General features: G+C 42.1%; 1 protein-coding gene across 11 annotated transcripts in view; it reads right to left on the minus strand.

The window, feature by feature from the left end:
• Positions 1-3,433: 3,433 nt before the first annotated feature.
• TPK1 (thiamin pyrophosphokinase 1) overlaps positions 3,434-15,943 on the minus strand; it is a 337,147-nt gene continuing 324,637 nt past the window's right edge. For all 11 annotated transcript variants that reach the window (XM_032483569.1, XM_032483573.1, XM_032483567.1 and 8 more), the window contains one exon: positions 3,434-5,014. In XM_032483569.1, the coding sequence (XP_032339460.1) occupies positions 4,896-5,014 (119 nt within the window). In that variant the 3' untranslated portion in view covers positions 3,434-4,895. The remainder of the gene's footprint in view (positions 5,015-15,943) is intronic.

A 15,943-nucleotide genomic window follows, 5' to 3' on the forward strand; every position in this document is an offset into this window, starting at 1 on the left:
GGCAGGCATTATATTCCTGGGGCTTGGGTCTAAGCAGGGAGGTTAGTTCATGCACCAGGGGTACCACACAAATATTTCTGGCACATCTGCTGCAGACAAGACCCTCCTCCAAGTCAGAAGGTAAGAAACACAAGGTCCAAACACAGACTCCCCAGGGTTTAGAGTCTAGCAGAGGATTCACAATGTTAAGAAACTTAAGCACAAAATTAATTTTGCCATTCAGATGGGACTCTGCTCAGGTCCTGCAGAATTTTTATACCCCTCATTTCCCATGTTTATTGTTCAAAAACAACTGGCTACTAAGATATTCACTAGTCTTAAGGGTGAAAAGTTATTTTTAAAGGAACTAAATATTTACGATATGATTTGTAATCTTGTATCAATTCCTTTTACTATTAAAACCTCTTTTCAACCTGTGGACTAACACAGTAATATATCTCTGATTTCTTGGTTCTCAGGGACCAGCTGTAGGTCTCATGAGAAATTTCACATTTCTTAGCTATAGGGTGATCTCAGGGCTCTGCTGATGCTTTTCAAGTCATTTGCAGGGATGGCCTTAGTTTTTTCTTTTTCTTTTGCCAGTGTCCTGCACAAAGCCCTTGCTTTCAGAGGTGGAATCATGTTCACGGGGAACAAGTCCTTGGATCTGTTTACCTATCCGTTACCAAGGAGAATGGTGTCGCCGTGACCTCTTTCCCAGGTTGTAACCGTAGGTGTTTTGTGCACAGTGGTTAAGATGGCGCATTAGCGCTGCGCCCCCAGGGGTGCCCGGCCAGGACGGAGTAATTGATCACGGCCTGCCTGCAGGACTGTTTTGAAATGAGGCTCAGACTGGGGCTCATCAGAAGAGAAAAGTATGATTGATAAGTGAAGTCTGCTGTGGGCAGGGAAGGGGGGACCTGGCTGTATGAGCCAGAAATTTTCCATTCTGTATATATTGACTCCCTGGGAATAACTTGACCTTGTGGTTTCAATTTTAATCTTCCCCAGGTCCTGGCATCATTTATTTTATTGAGTAGAATGTTTTAGACATAACTTAAATAATCTAGCTCTCTTCCTCACTCCTAATGAAGTTAAATGGTTTTATTATTCCCAAATCACATTCAGCCTGCTGACATTGGTGGGTTATTCCTCTCAGCACATGTATGAGAATAAACACTAACAAGTGGTAAAGACGGAGTGGGGAATGACAACCACGTTGTCCTCAGCTTAGGAAAGGCCTGTATGTCCACTGTGGAGCCCAGGCATACGCACAGCCACACACACACATCTTAAAAACTCCCTCTGTGCATTTTACTTTACCCTTTGGTGTATTTTTTTTTTTCAAGCTAATGTAGATTTGGAGGTTTTTTCAGTTTAGAATGAAATTATTAGAATACACTGCACACGTGTATGTAGACCAGGTCACAAGACAGACTGTATTTCTTGCGGTTAGTGGTCAATATAGTTTGCAGGTCACAATTCAGACCATACTCCTTGGATAATCACAGAGCCTCAGGGGAGAGGATGGTTTCGTGCTGCTTACTGGACTTGGCGTGTAGCATCAGTCTTAGTCATGTCAGATCCGTGTACTGCTTTATTTTGGTTACTCAAATAAAGCTTTGGAAGACATGAATTTGGGCAGGAGTAGTCGGCAAGGCCTGTCTTTGGGGCTCCCCACACGTCCGGAAGCACGACAGGAAAGCGTGAGCAGCTGCCTTCATGAGCGGCCAGACTGTCACGGCCGCCTTCTCTGTGCTCCGACTGATCCCCTGGGACTAGTGACAGGGCCCTAGTTCCCATGCCAAGAGAAAACTGCTTCTCAAAAATCGATCAAATGTAGATGTGTTAGTCTGCCCGCCCTGTGTCTGGGAGGGTGGCCCAATTCCCTGGACTGCACACAAAACTCACATTTCAGTCACTTGTGGCTCCAACCAGGGGTTCCGTGGCTGTAGCCCCTTCCAGGTTTTCCCAGCTGCCAGAAGAGAGGAGTGATCGCAGTGTGTTTTCACCCCTCGGTGACTCAGGCAGCCAGATGCCATTGAGGGCAACCACTGCTAGGTTTAAAAGCTACAAACCCCACCCATGAAAAGAAGGATGGAAGTCAGAAGGGCCAAGGAGCACAGGCCGCTTTCCTGATGGGCCCAGCTTCCAGTTTCCAGGGCTGCAGGTGGGAGGTCAGGCTCTGGACTGAACCAGGGGCGCCCAGAGGGGCTGCCCAGGGCGCTGAGAGTTCCCCGGGGGCCCCTGACATCCATGCTTGCACACTCATGTTAGGATGGAAACAAAGTGGATACTTGTTGAAACGATGTGGCGAGGAAGCACATAGAGGAAAACTGCACTCGGGTAGTTTCCAGGGATAGAAAGGGGGCAGGCACCTAGTTCCGCAGTAGCCTGGCGGGACCGCGGGAGGAGCCCGAGGTGCAGGGGAGCCCTTCTGCGGCCTCCAGGGGCTTCTGCGTGACACGCAGGCGGTGGGCTGGGATAGATCTCAGTGCTCGGGTGCCCGCTCAGCGTCCGCACACTCTGTCCTTCTTGCCAAGCGTCTGCTTATTAACACTGGTAAGATTTTCAGGGTAAACGGGACATGATTGTTTTGTAGTAGAATCTTAAGCCAGGGGACGTATTTCTTTCCATATTTCGTGTGTTGTGAATACAGCTCTAGGGATGAAGAGAGAAGAGCAGAACCTGAGCCTGCACGTGTCCCAGAAAGTACTAACAGGTGCCGGGAGCGCCGTGTCCCGCCGCTGCCCCTCCCCTCCTTGCCAGCTGCCTCCGGGGCAGGTAGTGTCTGGAGGTCCGGAGTTCTTTTCTCGGAGGTTCTGAGTCAAATGAGTCAGTGAAGCAGCCAGTGCTTGGCTGAGCTGTCTGCTGTCTTCTTTATAGGCTGCTTCTGCTGCGGGGGAAGGGGGCGGCGTGGGGACAGAAGCTCCGGGCTCTGCATCTGGCTGACAAGAGGCAGAAGGGCCTGGACGCGGGCCTCGCCCCACAGCACCAACGGTGTGATCAGGACTCTCCCCTGTGCCCTGGCCCTTCTCTCGCCTCCGCAGGGTTCTTCCTCCACCGGTTTTCTTCACTTGCTTTGCTAGGGCAGTTCCTTCCCTCTGTTGGTTCTTTTTTCTCCCGCACAGGAAGATCATGGAAAGCAATCTACTTTGTCCTTCCTTTCTAAGTCCTACAAGCTAGGCAGGTGCTACCAGGTCCAGAGAGATTAAGTGTAAACACGTGGCTCACGCGCTCTAGAAGTACCTTCCATGGCGACTAGAGGAAGTCTTAATAACAACACTAGGTTGCCCTCCAGAATCAGTGCAGTGAAGGACCATAGCTGTTAACCATCCTTTGGGCAGATCTTCCTTTTTTGGATACAGATACATTGATTATGAAAGACTGGTCATGATAAAATACAGGTGAGAAAATGGACTGCTTTCTTAAAAACTGCTCAGAGACAGGCACATTAATAACTAAATATTTTTATTTGACATCTGGATTCAGTTTCACATGTATTTGCATAAATAATTAAAAGTGATCTCTAATGATTAAGTATGTGCAACTGCATGCTGCTTCCGCTGATCCCCCCTCCTTCTCCACGTCCGGTGCAGCCCTCACTCCTGGAGCACCGGGCAAAGGAGCTGCTGGTCCCTTTCCTCACAGCAGCACTGGCTTTGCGGGTACATTAAACCCGCTGGGCAGCTTCTCCTTGTGTCATGGTTTCTATGGAAACATTTGGTTTGGTAAATGGGACAGAAAAAGGGTAAGGAGATAGAAGAGGGTCTCATCATAAAGGAAGCGCGGCTACCCTGCGATGCCCCAGTGGTCCAGCCCAGTGAGTCAGTGACTGCGTGTCATCCGCCTACTGACCGCCCAGCGTCAGCATCTGGAATCTGAGTGTGGGAGGGAGGGCCAGGCCCCGCCAGTCCGGCCCCTTCTATTTTCTGGCTAAGGAGGGGGGTTCAGGGAATTTAGGAGGGTAGCAGGCAGTCAGAGCCAGGCTTCTTAGTGCCCACGTGTCCCCACAGATTGTCAGACTCATTTGCTGGTCACCTGAATAAATGTGGTCTACGAACCAGTGCTTTTTGCAGTCTGAGGTATGTCAGAAATGATTCAGTTTTTATGCTTAAGTTTCTTATGCCCAACATTTTCAGCCTGCGTTGCAGTGGTGACGAAGGCCATTTGGCCCTGTCACCCCCTGAAAGCAGGACACACTCCCTGCAGCAGCTGAGTCTGGGGTGAAGGCGTCAGCAGGGCTTCTGAACTGTCATTTGTCTTTCATGCCATTTATCTTTTCACTTATAGCTCACGGAACTACCTGTTTTAAAATTTAATAATCAGGCCAATGATTTTTAATTTAGTTTTGAAAGCTAATACCATAGACAGTTAAGGCCCGGAATGAAACAGTGCAGTTCTAACATCCCAAGCTGGAAGGAATTTTTGTTTTTCTTTCAGTGAAAGGACATAAATATCATGCAGAGGGATTCAGAATTATTAGACAGATGTAGCGTTTGGTGTTAAGCATTTAAGGATGAACAGGGAGGTTTACATGCTGGACACGAAGAAGCCTCAACAGAGTTTCCTCAGCTTCAAAAGTAAAAACAATTTTCTAGGATAAATGGAATGATTAGTCACATAAGTAATCAGTACTGAATTTTAGAGTGGAATGACCCACATTCGCTTTCCAACTGAATGTAACAGAGCTTATTTCCTTTCTTAAATAATGATGTCCCCCCTCACTGTGAAGTTGAGATGCGTCATTGATAATGTTACCTGGATTATCTAAACACTGATATCTTTAAAACTAGCAGGGCTTCCCGTGGACAGGTTTAGACCCCTCCGGTCAGGGTGAGCTGCTCTTGTTGGGCATGAAGTCGTTGGCAAGCGAGGTAAGTCAGAGGCACATGCTGTGGACGTCAGTCCATGGGTCAGGTTTTGATGGCCATGGTCCAGAGGAGGGGATGGTCCGTTTCCACAGTCACAACGCCAGATCCATCGTAGGTATTGGAAGTACTGACCAGTGTTCCAAAACTAAGCATATGATTTGCTGCAGGAAAATAAGAAAACAAAAATTTAGTGAGAGCCAACCTTCCTCCAGTGTAGAATGACCATCAATAGTTGCCAAAAAGCTTACTTAATTTTTTTAGTAACATATTATTGTATTTCCCTATTTCTTGAGGAAGTAACATCTATTGCAGTGCAGTTTACAACGCTGTATCAATTTCCGGTGAGCAGCACCGTGCCTCAGTTGTACCTGTATGCACATATATGCCTCGTCACACTTTTTCATTATGGTACGCCTGTGACTTACATAATACTGTACATCAGCTATACTTCAATAAAAAATAAAGAAAAACTTCTTGCCAAAAAGCAATGAAGCACACACTTTGATAGAAGATGTATAAAATGTGGGGTAGGTAAAATGTACGATACGCTATTTTAAAACTGAAAGTTCCCATAACTGGCTATAACCACTCTTCCTGGTGTTGGTTACTGGTTATTTACCAGTTTGGGACGTACGTTACTCTCAGTATTAAATTTCATCAAGTTCTTTCTTTTTTTTCTTTACCAATGGTAAAACCGAAACCCATTTCTGTAATATGTTACTTACTTCCTTGCATGGGTGCAGTTTTAACTTTTCTTGATGATTTAGAATTAACATTTTTATATGTGAATAGTCTCTATAAAAATGCAGTTTTTATTTCAAGTATAAATGATATGAGGCAGAAAGCTAATTACTTAAAAAAAAAAAAAAAAAGCATGGGATTTGGGTCATCTTTCTCTTATAGGGTAAGAAAGGCCAAAGTGAGCAAGGCTTACTTGCTGTAAAATTAATCAGAACTCAAAGGTCAAAAAGCAGGCTTCCAAATGTGTAATCTTGAGCAAGACACTAAATAGTGTAAAACTGAGGGCAAGAGATGAGACAATACTTTAAATTACCTAATTATCAAAATTAAGGCTTTGGAGTGAAGTTATATTATTAGAGTTTATATATTTATAAATTACATAAATCTATAAATATTTATTTTTTCCTAACAAGTTGGCTTCAGTTCATGTCTAGGCTTCTACTGGTAACCTCACTTCTCTGCTTACATAAGAGAAGTTCACGTTGTTAACATGACTCTCAACCATGACAGTCCTACTAGACATTTGTTAATAATCAGTATTAATTTCTTTTCTAAAATTGAAAGAGAAAAAATAAATAAGTGTTAGGGAAACCACCCTGTAAGAGGCAGGAGTCCCTTTCCTTTCAAAGTGCAACTATGAAGTTTCAGTTTGGGAGTAAATAATTCAGTTATAATGTTCACTTCCCGCTAGAGGGAGCCTGTTATCTTTCTGAGGAGATCTTGAAAAGGCAATTTCAAAATTCAGAAATAGTGTTAGAGGACAAAGTATAACCAGTATTGCCAGTTCACAGTTTCCTTGTTAAAACTCAAACTGTTTCTTTTTCATAGTTGTCAACACATTTTCTAATGCAAACATGAAGTTACAAAGTAAAACTTACAGGAACACAGAGTGAAGCTCACGTGGATACTGCCCTAAGTGCCCCGCCTCGTGTGAATGCTCGCCCTAACTCAGCACAAGAAGCTTTTGCCTCTTCAGTAATCTGGGGCTTTTCCGAGATGCAGTTTCTGAATGACACTGATAAGCACATATATTAAGTTTACAAATCCAGACACTATGACATGGATAGTGGGTTCGGGTGGTGGTTGGGGAGGGAGTCACAGCAAAGTCTGTCCAGGGAAGAAGCCTTGCTCTCAGGAAGGGCGGCCGTGCCTGGGCGCAGGGTGGGCACCAGGTGCTTCTGGACGTCCATGCTGGGCCTGGGGGCTCCGGCGGCCCACTGAGGAAGAGCAGGGGCTCAGTCTAAACATTTCCTGCCGTTTGTTCAGAAAGGCAAATTTCGGGTGCTTTGGTGGACCAACTTGACAGTGGAAACTCCCCAGTGGAGAACAGGTTACCCACAAACCCACCTGAACTGGACACAACGCATTTAAGATTCTGGAAACTCATTAGGTTAAAATCCTGTTTCCACCTGGGCTCAAAGGACAAGGGTGTGAAATTGCTTCTCTAGTTTGTAGTAGCGCATAAATTCCTTTCTGATGTTCTGAAGGCAGACAGTGAGTTTTGGATTATCCCCGGTAGACAACTCTGTATTATATACATACTGGTTTTTCTAAGGCATTGTTGCATCCTAGTTAATTCTTTTTTAAGTTAATTCTTAAATGCGGAAAGAACTGAAATAGTTTTATGTGAAGCCACAATTTTTCCTTTGCATGAAATATATGAGTTAAACAAGGCCAATATTATCCAATCTTACAAATCGTGTTTTAATTTTATTTTGCAATGTTTAAAATCCCACCAGGACCAGTTATTAAACATGTTTTAGTTGGCTGTGGATTGCTATAACAAAATGCCCTAGACTGGGTGGCTTAAATAGCAAACTTTTGTTTCTCAGAGTCCAGGAGCTCGGGAAGTCCTAGGTCAGGGTGCCAGCACGGTTGAGTTCTGGTGAGAACGCTCTTCCTGGCTGGTTGCCTTCTTGATGTATCCTCACATGGTGGAGACAGAGATCTCCTGCCTCATCCTTTTTTTTTTTTTTTAACATTTTTTATTGATTGATAACCATTTTACAATGTTGTGTCAAATTCCAGTGTTCAGCACAATTTTTCAGTCATACATGGACATATACATACTCATTGTCACATTTCTTTCTCTGTGAGCTACCATAACGTTTTGTGTATATTTCCCTGTGCTATACAGTATAATCTTGTTTATCTATTCTACAATTTTGAAATCCCAGTCTATCCCTTCCCACCCTCCACATCCCTGGCAACCACAAGTCTGTATTCTCTGACTATAAGTCTATTTCTGTCCTGTATTTACACTTTGTTTTTGTTTGTTTGTTTGTTTTTTAGATTCCACATAAGAGCGATCTCATATGGTATTTTTCTTTCTCCTTCTGGCTTACTTTGGTTAGAATGACATTCTCCAGGAGCATCCATGTTGCTGCAAATGGCATTATGTTGTCGGTTTTTATGGCTGAGTAGTATTCCATTGTATAAATATACCACCTCTTCTTTATCCAGTCACCTGTTGATGGACATTTAGGCTGTTTCCATGTTTTGGCTATTGTAAATAGTGCTGCTATGAACACTGGGGTGCAGGTGTCATCCTGAAGTAGGGTTCCTTCTGGATATATGCCCAGGAGTGGGATTCCTGGATCATATGGTAAGTCTATTCCTAGTCTTTTGAGGAATCTCCACACTGTTTTCCATAGTGGCTGCACCAAACTGCATTCCCACCAGCAGTGTAGGAGGGTTCCCCTTTCTCCACAGCCTCTCCAGCATTTGTCATTTGTGAAATTTTGAATGACGGCCATTCTGACTGGTGTGAGGTGATACCTCATTGTAGTTTTGATTTGCATTTCTCTGATAATTAGTGATATTGAGCATTTTTTCATGTGCCTTTTGATCATTTGTATGTCTTTCTTGGAGAACTGCTTGTTTAGGTCTTCTGCCCATTTTTGGATTGGGTTGTTTATTTTTTTCTTATTGAGTCGTATGAGCTGCTTATATATTCTGGAGATCAAGCCTTTGTCGGTTTTATTTGCAAAAATTTTCTCCCATTCCGTAGGTTGTATTGTTTTACTTACGGTTTCCTTTGCTGTGCAGAGGCTTGTAAGTTTCATTAGGTCCCATTTGTTTATTCTTGCCTTTATTTCTACTAGGAGAAAATTTTTGAAATGTATGTCAGATAATGTTTTGCTTATGTTTTCCTCTAGGAGGTTTATTGTATCTTGTCTTATGTTTAAGTCTTTGATCCATCTTGAGTTGATTTTTGTATATGGTGTAAGGGAGTGTTCTAGCTTCATTGTTTTACATGCTGCTGTCCAGTTTTCCCAACACCATTTGCTGAAGAGACTGTCTTTATTCCATTGTATATTCTTGCCTCCTTTGTCGAAGATGAGTTGACCAAAAGTTTGTGGGTTCATTTCTGGGCTCTCTATTCTGTTCCATTGGTCTATATGTCTGTTTTTGTACCAATACCATGCTGTCTTGATGACTATAGCTCTATAGTATTGTCTGAAGTCTGGGAGAGTTATTCCTCCAGCCTCTTTCTTTCTCTTCAGTAATGCTTTGGCAATTCTAGGTCTTTGATGGTTCCACATAAATTTTATTATGATTTGTTCTAGTTCTGTGAAATATGTCCTGGGTGATTTGATAGTGATTGTGTTAAACCTGTAGATTGCCTTGGGCAGTGTGACCATTTTAACAATATTGATTCTTCCAATCCAAGAGCATGGGATATCTTTCCATTTTTTAAAGTCTTCTTTAATTTCCTTCATCAATGGTTTATAGTTTTTTGTGTATAATTCTTTCACCTCCTTGGTTAGATTTATTCCCAGATATTTTATTACTTTGGGTGCTATTTTAAAGGGGATTGTTTCTTTACTTTCTTTTTCTGTTGATTCATCGTTAGTGTAAAGAAATGCAACTGGTTTTTGAACATTAATCTTGTAACCTGCTACCTTGCTGAATTCTTCAATCAGCTCTAGTAGTTTTTGTGTGGACCTTTTAGGGTTTTCTATATATAGTAACATGTCGTCGACATATAGTGACACTTTTACCTCTTCTTTTCCAATTTGGATCCCTTTTATTTCTCTCTCTTGCCTGACTGCTGTGGCTAGGACTTCCAGGACTATGTTGAATAGGAGTGGTGATAGTGGGCATCCTTGTCTTGTCCCAGATTTTAGTGGGAAGCTTTTGAGTTTTTCACCGTTGAGTATATGCTGGCTGTAGGTTTGTCATATATTGCTTTTATTATGTTGAGATATGTTCCCTCTATACCCACTTTGGCGAGAGTTTTTATCATAAATGGGTGTTGAATTTTATCAAATGCTTTTTCTGCATCGATTGAGATGATCATGTGGTTTTTGTCCTTTCTCTTGTTGATGTGATGTATTACATTGATTGATTTGCATATGTTGAACCACCCTTGTGTCCCTGGGATGAACCCCATTTGGTCATGATGTATAATCTTTTTTAAGTGTTGTTGGATTCTATTTGCTAATATTTTGGTGAGGATTTTGGCGTCTATGTTCATCAGTGATATTGGCCTATAATTCTCTTTTTTGGTAGTGTCTTTGCCTGGTTTTGGTATCAGGGTGATGGTGGCTTCATAGAATGAGTTTGGGAGTATCCCCTCCTTTTCAGTCGTCTGGAACAGTTTGAGAAGGACTGGTATGAGTTCTTCTTTGTATGTTTGGTAGAATTCCCCGGTGAAGCCGTCCGGTCCTGGACTTTTATTTGTAGGGAGGTTTTTAATTGCTATTTCTATTTCCTTTCTAGTGATTGGATTGTTCAAGTGTTCAGATTCTTCTTGATTCAGTTTTGGTGGACAGTATGTTTCCAGAAACTTGTCCATCTCCTCTAGGTTATCCAGTTTGGTTCCATATAGTTTTTCATAATATTCTCGTATGATATTCTGTATTTCTATTTTATTTGTTGTAATTTCTCCATTTTCCCTTCTTATTTTGCTAATTTGTGCTTTTTTTTTCTTCTTTGTGAGTTTGGCCAGAGGTTTGTCGATTTTATTTACTTTTTCAAAAAACCAGCTTTTGGTTTGGTTGATTTTTTCTATGGTCTTGTTAATCTCTATTGTATTTAATTCCTCTCTGATCTTTATTATTTCCTTCCTTCTGCTGATTTTTGGGGCTTTTTGTTCTTCTTTTTCTAATTCATTCAGGTGGTGGGTTAAATTGTTTATTTGAGATTGTTCTTCTTTTTTGAGGAAAGCCTGTATCACTATAAACTTCCCTCTTAGCACTACCTTTGCTGTGTCCCATAGATTTTGAGTGGTTGTGCTTTCATTGTCATTTGTCTCAAGGTATTTTTTAATTTCAGCTTTGATTTCCTCATTGACCCATTGTTTTTTCAATAACATATTGTTTAATCTCCGTGCTTTCCTTTTTTTCTCCTTTGTTTCTCTGTTGTTGATTTCCAGTTTCATGGCATTGTGGTCAGTAAAGATGCTTGAGATAATTTCTATCTTCTTAAAATTGTTGAGGTTTCTTTTGTGCCCAAGTACGTGATTGATCCTGGAAAATGTTCCATGTGCACTTGAAAAGAAAGTATATCCTATTTTTGGGGGGTGTAATGCCCTGAAAATATCCACCAAATCTAGTTTTTCTATTGTATTATTTAATTTCTCTGTTGCCTTGTTTATTTTCTGTCTGGAAGATCTGTCTAGTGATGTTAATGCAGTGTTAAAATCTCCAACAATGATTGTATTCCCATCAATATCCCCCTTTATCTCTGTTAGTAATTGTTCTATGTACTTAGGTGCTCCTATATTGGGTGCATATATATTAATGAGTGTAATGTCCTCATCTTGTATCACTCCTATAATCATTATAAAATGTCCTTCTTTATCTTTATGGCCTTTGTTTTAAAGTCTATTTTGTCTGAAATCAGTACTGCAACACCTGCTTTTTTGGCTTTTCCATTTGCATGGAATATCCTTTTCCATCCTTTCACTCTCAATCTATATGTGTCCTTCTCCCTAAAGTGGGTCTCTTGTATGCAGCATATTGAAAGTTCTTGCTTTATTATCCAGTCTGCCACTCTATGTCTTTTGACTGGAGCATTTAGTCCATTAACATTTACAGTAATTAATGCTAGATGTGTCTTTATTGCCATTTTGAACTTATCTTTGCAGTTGAATTGGTATATCCTCTTTGTTCCTTTCTTCTTCCTTTTGTGGTTTGGTAATTTTCCTTTGTATTATCATGGATTTTATTTAATTTTTGTGACTCCCTTGTAAGTTTTTGGCTTGTGGTTACCCTTTTTCGTAAATCTATTAGCCCATTACTATAACTGTTTTTATTAAACTGATAGTAACATGATCTCAAACCCATCCTACCATTAAAAATTTTATAAAAAGAAAGAAAAAATATTCTATATTTCCCTGCCTCCCTCTCCTACTCTCAGTGATTTGTATGTCTTCTTTTATAATTTCATTTTTATTTTGTTTGTAATTCATTAGTTATCACCTTTCCAGTTGTGAATTTCTCATTTCTGTAGCATCCTTCAATATTTCTTTTAGCATGAGTTTAGTGTTGCTAAACTCCTGCAGCTTTTTCTTGTCTGTGAAATTCTTTATTTCTCCTTCTATCCTCAAGGATAGCCTTGCTGGATAAAGGATCCTAGGCTGCATCTTTTTTTCATTCAGGGCTTTGAATATATCTTGCCACTCACTTCTGGCCTGTAGTGTTTGTGTAGAGAAATCAGCTGAGAGCCTTATGGGGGTTCCCTTGTAACTTACTCTTTGCTTTTCTCTTGCTGCCTTTAGAATCCTTTCTTTATCCTTGACTCTGGCCATCTTGATTATGATATGTCTTGGTGTGGGTCTATTTGGGTTCTTCCTGTTTGGACCCTCTCAGCTTCCTGTACTTGGATATCTGATTCCTTCTTTAAGTTTGGGAAGTTTTCAGTCATGATTTCTTCAAAAACCTTTTCAATCCCCTTTTATCTTTCTTCCCCTTCTGGGACCCCTATTATGCGAAGATTGGGATGCTTTGTATTATCCCATAGGTCCCTTATGCTATTTTCATTATTTTTTATTTGCTTCTCTTGTAGTTCTTCTGAATGGGTGCTTTCTATTGCCCTGTCTTCTAGATCACTTATTCGTTCCTCTGCATTATCTAGTCGGCTTTGCACAGCTATTAGATCATTCCTCATCTCTGTCAATGAGTTTACCCATTCTACTTGGCTCTTCTTTATAGCTTCAATTTCATTTTTGACATATTTTATATCTCTAAACACTATCTCTTTTAATTCCTTCAGCAATTCGATCACTCCTTTTTTGAAATCTTGATCTAGTAGGCTATCGATAATCTATTTCATTGATCTTTCTTTCAGGGGATTTCTCTTGTTCTTTTAATTGGGAAAGGTTTTTCTGCTTCTTCATCTTGCTCATACCTCTCTGGCACTGTGGTTTATGGAGTATCAGTTATCTATTTGGTCCTTAAGGATTTTATCTATCTGATGCCTATTTAGGAATAAGACTTAGGAAAAAAAGAAAAAATAAGAGAGAGAGAGAAAGAATTTTAAAAGAAGGGAGAAAGAAGGTTTGAAAACAGTGTATAATGAATAATAGAGCGAGTTGAAGCAGAGTATCAATTGGGTTGAGACGTCCTTTTAAAACCTTTAAAAAAGGGGGGAAAAGATGAAAAGATGTATTTGAAACCTGTGTCTAATCAATAACAGGACATCAAAACCCAAGAGAAATAGAAATGAATTAAGAAGTAAAAATTAAGAGGGTAATAGGAAATAGAACAGGTAGAAACAGATTTAAAAAAAAGGGGGGGGGGGAGGTCGGTGTTCTCCTGGAGTCTGTGTGCTTTTAATGTGAAGTCTTTCTGTCTTCCTCCTGTTTTGGAAGCTCAGCTTGCTGTTTCCAGAGGCCCTCCGTTGGCGCCCTCTTCTGTGCTGCTCCCAGCACCTGTCAGCAAGCAGATCGCGCCTCCTCCTAACACTGGGTCAGGTGCAGCTCTCTGCTGTGGGCGGGCGGGTCGCTGCCCCTCCGGATGCCGCAGTCAGATGTTGCAGACTGGCCAGGTAGGAGGGCGGGTCGTGCCCCCTCCCAGCACCGCGGTCAGGGTCTGTGTTCCTGCCCGAAAGGCGGGGGGGGGGGGGGGGGGGGGGGGCGCTATCGCTATACCTGCGCCGCTGCCAGTAGCTCCGCTGCTCTGTGTGGCTGCGCGCTCCGCCCTGGTCGGCGCTCCGCGGGTGCGCTCGGGGAAGACCGAGGGACAGCCCTGTCCCTGCTCCGGGCCAAAGCTCAGCTCCTTGTTTGTCTTGGCGGAGCAAGTTCTGAGGGACCAGGATGGAAGGATCCTATCTGCCCCGGGCTGCAGGCCAGTCTCAGTCTGGCCTTTGAGGCTGCTGAGCCCTTTGGTGCGGATGCAGGTTTCGCCCCCGCCCCCGCCTGAGTGCTCAGCGAGGAGGATATGGCGGCTGCGCCTGAGCCCCGCCTCTCTTCCCTCGGAAACTTACCGCAGGTTTTCAGAGATGCGGGTATGCACCCTTCCCCCAAGAGCACATCAACCGTGCTGTTTTATGGAGGGCCCAGGTTGTTCTGCCCTGTACATCCACAGCCATGATGTGCAGCTCCTTGCAGTCCCCCGGGGCTGCCTAAGTGCCTCTGTCCCCGTCCTCCGCCCGGCTTGTGCAGCCTGGCCCTGCCCGCCGCTGCCGGCCCAGCGTCTCAGGCTGGGTGTCGGGGAGGGGGGGACCCTCTGTGCCCGTTTAACTTAGTTCTGTCAGTCAGGGGCTGCTCTAGTACAGATCCGAGCCTCGGAGGCTCCCCCTTCGGCCCGCTGGCCTCTCAGTTGGAGAGGGGAGACCCAGCTAATGAGCGCCAGTCCTCTGCCGTTCCTTCCCCGCGGGACCCATCCCGCTCTGCTTTGCCTTTTGTTCTTTCTGTTTTCCTTTTCTCCTACCAGATTTTTGGCATCTTTATCTTTTGAAGAGGGCGATGTTCTGTCGGAGTTCCGCAGGTGCTCTGGTTGGCTGAGTGGGTCTGTAGATGTGGGTCTTGGTGTATTTGTGGGAGAGGGTGAGCTGCGAGCGTCCTTCTACTCCGCCATCTTCTCTCTTCTCTCCTCATCCTCTTTTATAAGGGCACTAATCCTGTCATTTTGGCCCCACTCTCATGACCTAATCCAACTCTAATATTCTACCGAAGGCCCCACCTCCAAATACCATCACACTGAGGGTTATGGCTTCAAGATACAGATTTGGAGGGAACACGAACAGTCCATAACAATACAGTTAGAATTAATTACACATTATAATTAAATGCATATGATTATCTCTAACTTTATGGAAAGTAGAATAAAAATGACAGGAAACTAAGATGAATAAGCTGAAACACAAAATCATGAAATTCAATTTACTATGTCACTAATATTACTTTGGAATATGGTTTCTTCAAAGAATCATGCCTTTGGACAAAACCTTAAAGTCTCCCTTTGAAGAAAATATCTCTCTTTTATTAAAGGAAAATATCTGGAATTAATACTGAACTCTTCCCAAATGTTTGAGGGTCAGTCGTGAAATAAAATACATAAGACTGGCAGAGAGACAAATTCCTGCAGATAGGAATACAGCAAATTCTTATTATTATTTTTTTCTTGAGAGATAACTGACATGTAACACTGTAAGTTTAAGGAGTACACCATAATGACTTGACATATGTATATACTATGAAATGATTACCATCCATCACCTCATATGATTACAATTTTTTTGCCTTGTGATGATAATATTTAGTATCTACTCTTCTTACCAACTTTCAAACATACAGCATTGCCAACTACAGTCATCATGCTGTACCCTACATAGCCAGTACTCATTTACTTATAACTGGAAGCCTGTGTTCTTGATCACCTTCACATAATTCTCCCCAACCCCTGCCTCTAATAACCACAGATCTGATCTTTTATTATAAATTTGACTTTTTTAGATTCCACATATATGTGATATATAACAGTATGTGTCTTTCTCTGACTTATTTCACTTAGCATAATACACTCAAGGTCCATTCATACTGTTGCAAATAGCAGGATGTCTTTTCCTTTTATGGCTGAGTAGTATTCCACTGTATAGAGATACTACATTTTTCTCTTTTTTTAAATTGAAGTATAGTTGGTTTATGATGTTGAGTTAATTTATGGTGTACAGCATAATGATTCAGTTATAAATACATACATATATTCCTTTTCATATTTTTTTCATTATAGGCTATTACAAGGTATTGAATATAGTTCCCTGTGCTATACAGTAGGACCTCCTTGTTTATCTATTTTTATATGTAGTAGTTAGTATCTGCAAATCCTGAATTCCAGATTTATCCCTCCATGTCCTCCTTTCCCCTCTGGTAACCACAAGTTTGTCTTCTATGTCTGTAA

This window comes from Camelus ferus, chromosome 7 (genome assembly GCF_009834535.1).
Source record: "Camelus ferus isolate YT-003-E chromosome 7, BCGSAC_Cfer_1.0, whole genome shotgun sequence".
Taxonomy (NCBI): domain Eukaryota; kingdom Metazoa; phylum Chordata; class Mammalia; order Artiodactyla; family Camelidae; genus Camelus; species Camelus ferus.